The sequence below is a fragment of the Hoplias malabaricus genome, chromosome 18, assembly GCF_029633855.1.
Source record: "Hoplias malabaricus isolate fHopMal1 chromosome 18, fHopMal1.hap1, whole genome shotgun sequence".
Taxonomy (NCBI): domain Eukaryota; kingdom Metazoa; phylum Chordata; class Actinopteri; order Characiformes; family Erythrinidae; genus Hoplias; species Hoplias malabaricus.
Genome location: NC_089817.1, coordinates 7,433,419 through 7,441,790, shown reverse-complemented (window position 1 = coordinate 7,441,790; position 8,372 = coordinate 7,433,419). Strand labels below are relative to the sequence as shown.

General features: G+C 38.2%; 1 protein-coding gene across 1 annotated transcript; it reads left to right on the top strand.

Moving 5' to 3' along the window:
- The first annotated feature begins 558 nt into the window (after positions 1 to 558).
- On the top strand, positions 559 to 7,713 carry LOC136675160 (coiled-coil domain-containing protein 17-like). The gene is made up of 13 exons (XM_066651586.1): positions 559 to 684; positions 973 to 1,098; positions 1,220 to 1,316; positions 1,594 to 1,768; positions 2,589 to 2,702; positions 2,850 to 3,007; positions 3,265 to 3,399; positions 3,478 to 3,581; positions 4,495 to 4,580; positions 4,819 to 5,034; positions 5,951 to 6,173; positions 6,412 to 6,522; positions 7,350 to 7,713. The coding sequence occupies exons 1-13, from the start codon at positions 559 to 561 to the stop codon at positions 7,497 to 7,499; spliced, it is 1,821 nt and encodes a 606-aa protein (XP_066507683.1). The 3' UTR covers positions 7,500 to 7,713.
- Positions 7,714 to 8,372: the final 659 nt, after the last annotated feature.

The window sequence follows — 8,372 nt, the reverse complement described above, 5'->3', positions numbered from 1 at the left end:
CTGAGGGATAGTCCTCAGCTCTTGCTGACTCATATATCCGGCTTATTGGGGGGAAAAAACATAAACTAATCAAATTTAATTCGCCTGTCTTCTAATATTGTTTAAAAAAGTAATTTGACCAGGGGTGCCAGAAAGGACTATATTTGTCTGGTGTAGAAATGGATTATTAAAATCATACAGATGGGCATATTTTAATATTTATTACTCTTTTTAATATATTTTTAAATTAACATAATTTGTGTAAATACACATTTACATTACATTTGTACAATCTCCTTATCACTATCAAGACTTCATGCCTTTCTCATGTTAACAAGCTCTGTTCAGACATACTATCCAAATACTCAACAGGGGGCGAGAACAGCCAACTGGTTAATTTCAGAACAGTATCTGGTTTATCATGATTTTAAATAAAATGATTTTTATTTGAACGGCTCCTGGTGGCGCTGTGGTGCGTATATTCTGTGTAGTGGTTGTCAATAGCAGCTCAAAACACACAGTGGACTGCACTCTGGCTAAACCACGAACAGAATTCTCTTTGTTTATTAAGTTGGATTCATGGATTCATTTGTTTGTTCTACGTGTAACATGATTTTCAGATCATCAAATTTTCTTATGAAGCACAAGGAGAAGTTTTGTATTGGAGCAGATCACACAGAAGACTCTGATTTCCCTCAGAACCTGGTACTGTTCCTATAAAGTGTCCTATGCCTGATTGCCTGAAGAACTGTGGGATGTTTAATATGCATAACTTTGTGTGAGAGCAGATATTTTGTATCATAACACAGACAGATGTGCCTTGACATTTCAACTGCACTTACAAGAGCTTCAAACAAGCTGTTGATATGTATCCCATAATGAATACAGCGTGTCTTTTCCATATGAATTGTCAAACCTGCACCACACTCACTGTTTTGCATTTATGCATGTTGTATTTGTCATATCTATACTGAGTGCAAGAACTTTGTACAGAATTACAGGATAAGGGAACCTCGCCGCAGACAACAACAGGAGAAGACTAATGAAGTGGCCCAAATCAGACAGCAGAATTTCAGCCAAACAGCTCAGGACCAGCTACAAATAAACAAGAGTGAACCAGTAGGAATCACACAAACATCCCCACAAATCTTTTACAACTTCTGCCTTTGTAGTTGCTTGCCATCACAGGCCCAAATTGCAAGCGAACCTGATAAAGATTTGTGTAATTTATTTTACACAGACTGCAGGCAGATCACACAATCAAGATCTGTCTGAGATTCGTAGGCACCAAGTATCACGGGTGAACGAGAGCAAACAACCAAGCAACCAAAAAACAGGTAATAATACAATCTTTCTACACATTCAGGTCTTAATAGAAATAACAGGTCGTCTGCAGTTAGACAAAGCATGGTTGCCAAAAAAAAACTATTTACACAGTCACTTGATAATTAAGTCTGACTGGCTGGCTACACATAAGCAGTGATAAACGAGTGATCCCAACGTCTTGTACCCATTTAAAGCCTATAAAAGCACATGCCATTTGGTTTCAGTAGGAACTACTAATGCAGTACGTGTCATAATAAATGGCAACATTTATTTCTTTACTGATTGCAGAGATTAATCAACAGGAACTGGACTCACATAACTGGAAAATGGCTCAACTGGAAAACATGCTGTTAGAGCTGAATGAGCAGGAGCAGAGAAACGCCACATTACTGGAGACACTCTTGAATCACCTACAGCACAATCCCACTGAGCCTACACTAACTACCTCTAATGGATTGGAAGGAATTTCCTTTTAAGTATTTCCAGGGCAATTCAAATTAGGATATTATTATGTCTGTTAAGCAGTGTATAGTTCTAAAAAATGGAAAAATAAAAATAATTATATATTATCTATGATTTTCTCCACACGGAGGGCTCTCGGCCATTTCTCTCCCAACCAGCTTACATACTGTCACTGTTGCCTCTGTAATTTGGAGGTTTTATTCTAAGAGCAACAGTATGATCTTTCCGCTTACCATGTTCTCTGAGAAAATGAAAACTGTCGTTACGTACTTATTCTTCACAGAGGAAAAATAAAACTGACTGGGTAAAATAATTCAGTAACAGGGACACAAATTGGTTTTGAGGCAAAAACAATAGTACCACCTTGTGAAGCAGTCCCTAAATGTGAGTACATGAGAAATAGTGCCATGTGTGGCATAATACCTCACTGAGTGAGTATGTACTTAAATAAATGAGTGAGTTACTAGCATTTTTCTTGAGGTGCTTTACATTTAAATTGTCAGTGTGATTCATTTAGCAGCTTTTCAATCTCTGTCAAATGTCACAGATTTAGCTGTATAAGTAGTGTATATCAGTTCTTGTTATAGAGTCTTAACGTTAGATCCGCATGCTGTTGTAAGGCCCTTGTTCACTTACATTGAGACAGTAATCCCAGTTTGGTACATTTATCTCTTCAGTGGCACGTGTCTGATTTTATCAAAGTGTTCGTCTGCAAATTAGTTGCCATTATGTGTTACTACCAGAAATATCTCCAAATCCAGAAACTTACATAGTGCTACTTTAAACTTCCATCAGTAACATGCCCAACTATTTTTTTGTAGGCAGGAATTTCTCCAAAAAACCCACCCTCCCCAGCACAAACCTGAGAGTACAGAAAGAGTAACACAAATCTTCCAACCTGTTTATGGTAGTGGCGTCCTTACCTCAGAAATCAGGTAATGTGTTTGTGGACTTGAGGATTAGTCATAAATTCATCTGATTCTCTTTTCTGACTTCACATGACCTCTGAAGGGAGCAGACTTGTGAATTGAACAGGAATTTTATCTAAATGCACCCATGTAATCTGATCAAATCTTCCACAGTACTCTTCATGCCTCCTACCTCCAGAATGGTGGGACAGATCCTCAGATATTGGCTCAGCTGCAGGACTTGTTAAATGAAGCCCTCAGAGTGGAAATGTTTCCTGGGAAAGAGCCTCTGTCCAAGACAGCTCACACTGAGAGGACAAAACCTGGGCCAAGTACTTTTTTATCCATATCACAATCTCATAACTTTCATGAGAGCAACCTTTCAAATTGTGTCAAATAGACCTTTAGAAATGAAATAAAAGTTTAAATCCTTTCTCCTTCATTTTGTTGATAAGTGTTTTTAATGAAGCTGTGATTTGTTTCTTACAATATAAATATTGCACTGTATTTTTACTTAGATTTACTTAAGTATTGCAATTCTGTTACAGTTTCACTCGAGAGATTTTTTTGTTTGTTTTCTACATCACAGAGCCAAAGAGCAAATGGAATGACTTCAGCAAAGAGCTCATATCCACAGAGCTGGAGAATCAGTGCCTGGAAGAGGAAATCATGAGACTGCAGTTAAAAAAGGGAAGATCTGCAGCCACCTGGACAACTACAAATGGTAGGATTTAAACCAATTCTGCCCTACCCTGTTTACTCACCCTTGTGCTAAAGAGGGTTTTGAATTTGTCTTTATTAGTTTGGCCTAGTGAAGAGGAGATGAGCAGTATGAAGATGGACATTGATCTGTTAAAGCATGAGCTTGAGATTAATCGTCTGAGGAGGCTGATCAGGAACAGAAAGGTTGGACCAACCCTACACAATTTTACTCAGTATATATTTATTGGCCAATTTGAAGTAATATAATTTCAGGTCATAATCAGTCAGGTCATGCTGCTGCTTTATTTTCACTACCATTATTTACAGGCACCTAAAGAAATAACTGCAATCCTAAGTTTTTACACATTTTCCTCACATGTCAAGTCATCTCAAATACAGGGGTTAGAAACAATGAAACTGAAATATCTGTCATTTTAGTGTGGGAGGTTTCATGGCTAAATTGGAGCAGCCTGGTGGCCAATCTTCATTCATTGCACATTGCACCAGTAAGACCATGTGCATCCAATGGTTCAAACATTGTGTCCTGAAGGCGATGCCGTGTATCAGGACGACAATGCACCAATACACACAGCAAGACTGGTGAAAGATTGGTTTGATGAACATGAAAGTGAAGTTGAACATCTCCCATGGCCTGCACAGTCACCAGATCTAAATATTATTGAGCCACTTTGGGGTGTTTTGGAGGAGCGAGTCAGGAAACGTTTTCCTCCACCAGCATCACGTAGAGACCTGGCCACTATCCTGCAAGAAGAATGGCTTAAAATCCTTCTGACCACTGTGCAGGACTTGTATATGTCATTCCCAAGATGAATTGACGCTGTATTGGCCGCAAAAGGAGGCCCTACACCATACTAATAAATTACTGTGGTCTAAAACCAGGTGTTTCACTTTCATTGTCCAACCCCTGTACATTTTATGGGGCTTATTACACTCTGTGACAAAATATAGGCTTCAAAATGGCAGCTACTACTATTTTAGCTATGCACTAGACTTTTATATTAGCCTATAGGCTTTACAGTTGTGCAGTGTTTTTTTTCTCCAAAACATTTGACATTTTCTATAGCAATCTGCTGTAATAATCTTTTGAATGTTATAGGAGGAACCCACATCACAGACACTACTCCTCAAAAAAATTCCTACTGAAAGATCAGAGGACTTGGGTCCTGCTTCCTATGATCCAGTGTTAGTATTATGTTTATTTTTATGGTTTTCCACAAATGTTTATAAGCCAAGGAATAAATGTTGTCTGAAGTCTTAAGTCTGTGGCTAATGTAGCTAACATATATGAATTTTGTGAGTAGTTTTGTCTATTTGTATATTATACACAACCACAACTGCTTCATTTTACATGAGTAACAATGCTCACTAGCGAAATAAACTTGAATTAATCTATTCAGCATGTTCTATTTCTCTGTTTTAGAGCAGGATTTGTGGTGTTTTATGACTTCCTCCTGGGCTTGAGTCCCTCATTCCAAGTGTGTCGTCTCATGGTGGAGTTGTTTAGTGGAGAGCAGTGTCTGGGCAGCCCTTCTGTGTTGCCCCCAGTTCACTGTGAGCCACACAGCTCATCCACACAACCCACTCACTGCAGTCAGGGACAAATGGCTATCCTTGCCTTTAAGCAGACCATACCAGAGTAAGCATATGCCACATGTACACTGCTATTATAAGTGGTTTAATATAAAATGAACATTTTCAAATAACATCTTACTGGTTGGATTAGAAGGTATAAATGTATTGTAATATACTAATAAGTACATATTTAAAATAATTAATATAAAACTGCAGAACATTTCAGATTAATTCATCAATTGCAAATTGCTATTGCTATTTTTTAAGCATGTTGTGGATGTTGATGATATGGTCAGTACTTTCCAACTTACTGAACAACTGCATGGGTGGGACAATGAAAGTGAAACACCTGGTTTTAGACCACAATAATTTATTAGTATGGTGTAGGGCCTCCTTTTGCGGCCATTACAGTGTCAGTTCGTCTTGGGAATGACATATGCAAGTCCTGCACAGTGGTCAGAGGGATTTTAAGCCATTCTTCTTGCAGGATAGTGGCCAGGTCTCTACGTGATGCTGGTGGAGGAAAACGTTTCCTGACTCGCTCCTCCAAAACACCCCAAAGTGGCTCAATAATATTTAGATCTGGTGACTGTGCAGGCCATGGATGTTCAACTTCACTTTCATGTTCATCAAACCAATCTTTTACCAGTCTTGCTGTGTGTATTGGTGCATTGTCGTCCTGATACACGGCACCGCCTTCAGGACACAGTGTTTGAACCATTGGATGCACATGGTCTTACTGATGCAATGTGCAATTAATGAAGATTGGCCACCAGGCTGCTCCAATTTAGCCATGAAACCTCCCACAACTAAAATGACAGATATTTCAGTTTCATTGTTTAACCCCTGTATGTCTCCACACAAACAGTTCTTGGATTTTATGCAGTACCTTATGTTTCTGTGTGTCAAAATATTGTGGTGTACATTAAACATTTTGAAAATAAAAATAGTGACTGACCATGATGCTGGACCTCTCTCAGGGTCCAGCCTGCTCCCTCAGTTTCTCTGGTGATGCAGGTGCAGGTTTCAGGAGGATATGGCCTCTATGATCAGGAAGTGACCCATCTTGTTCCCAGAGGCTGGGCGAAGCAGAACATCTTTGATAGACACAATCACATCATTAGTGGAAGATGGAAAATACCCATCCGAATCCTTCCAGCAAAACCCACAATGACAATGGCAGAAGTCAATGCTGTTCCTCAGGTTTATGCAAAAGAAAAAAAATTACATTAATTCTGCACACGATTTACTTCCCATCATAGTACGGGTAGTTTGTGTACTGTATAAAATCATTGAATAGCATATGCTGGATGAGTCTGTCACTGAAAAATGTACCATGTTATGTATTAGGCTCATTATTAATATTTATTTAATTTAAAGGCTTATTATTTAATATTTATTTCAGCATTGACTTGTGACATATTTTTTTTTTCTCCTCAAGCTGGACAGTGCAGAATTGTACCTAAGGATTGTGAATGCAAGAGATGCAGAGTTGCAGAGTGCTGTTCCAATCAGCATTTACACTGCTACACTCTACAAATACCCTCCTGTGGTGTGTTTTTAATCTTCAATTTAAAATGTAGTGAGTTATTGTTTGCAATCATGGGTCAAAAACTCAGGTTCCTGCAACTGAATCACATAAGCTGACGTCCTTTTTTGTACACTCAGTGTCAAATTTACTAACTCTACTTACTATTTAAGTGCACTTTGTATTTTTACAGTTACAGATTTTAGTCCATCTGTTGCACTACATAAATTGTCAGCCCCTTTCTCCCTGGTCTTCAATGGTCAGGGCCCCTACAGTGCCACCTCAGTGGCAGCTGCTCTGTCTAATACAGTCATACCAGCAAAACACACACTGTCAAAACATCAGTTTCACTGCAATACTGAGAATAACAGAGTTAAAGAGCCTAACACAACAAATGGACAATTGTAGAACAATGAAGTGCACCGGTATGGTCAGTGTAGCTGATGACATTGACAATGAATGAAGAAACAAGGAAGTGATTTTAATGTTATGGCTAATCAGTGTATATCTAAATATAACGTAGTGTCTGTGAGTCTCTAATCTATCTCAGCTTTAGTCCAAGGTTTAGAATTTCAGAGAAAACATGAACTGTATATGTTGCTGTTTTCAAAGCTGGATAGTTCAGCATTGTCCTGCAGGCGGCACTATAGTCCCTCAATAGAAGCATTATTTTCACCTGTGGTTCCCTGAGTAGTTTTCATTTTGTCTCTTCTTACTAAAAGTGTATTAAGAGTTTTTTAGTTATTGAATTAAATAAATCTGGTTCCAGTATTAAATGCTTTAAGATCATTAATAAGTTCCTAGTTCACTAAGTAGATAGTATTCCTTAAATTGTTTCTTGTTATTTTCAGACAAACCTGAAAAACCATTTCACCGGTCAGGATTTACATGAAACTCTCCAAACCCCAGCTGGTCACAGTCCTCAGGTTTCTGTTCCACACTACAGTCAAAGCCTGGACACAACTGCATCTGGAGAAACACTACTAGAGGGCCCAGAGTGACCAGTATGAAAGAGTGACCATCATCATATGAAAGAAAGCACAGTTGTATTCTTTTCAGCATTTAAAATAAAAAGTACCATATATTTTGTGAAGTAATCACTCACATATATAGGCAAAAATAACACTGAATATTTATAAACAGTTTGTTTAACAAAAGCCCATTAAATAAACAAAGTGATGATATGAAGGCTTTTTAAGACGGTGTTATGTGTTTTGGGGCAATGTTTTACTCAAATGTGGTTGTAAAAAAACGAATAATAAAATATCATTGCTGTCCAAAGAAAAACATGTATCTCCATTTTTTGTTGACTTTTAGTTTACTACATCATTTAAAGCCAGCAACTGACCTTCACAAATTGCATGGTGAATGGTCCAAAAGAAATGCCCCATAATTACTTGCACCCTACTCCCTATTTAGTGACTGGAAAGGTCATGGCACCATTACATTTTTCACTCAATAGTTATTGTTGGTGTGGCTTTGTATTTCTCATACAATATACTGTTTGAGAATAGAAGGTGTTCATTAATGATCTACATAGTTATGTCCATCTCCTTGTTTCGATCATCACTGTCCATTCTCTCAGTTCCACTGACCATATATAGTTCTTCCGTTACAGACTGTAGATCATTGTTGGCTCTTGCCCCTTTCACTTTTGCTTGCCCCTTTCACTCTGTTTTCAATGGTCAGGACCAAGAACAGGTATTATTTGGGTGACTGATCATTCTCATTCTGTATATTGTTCTGCTAAGTGTGGATCAGGCACAACAGGGCTGCTGTGGTTGTCAACTGAGAACAGTCTACCAACTAAATAATGCCACAACAGAGCCTGTATTTATTGGATAGTGGACAATTTTGTTGGTGAACTATTCCCA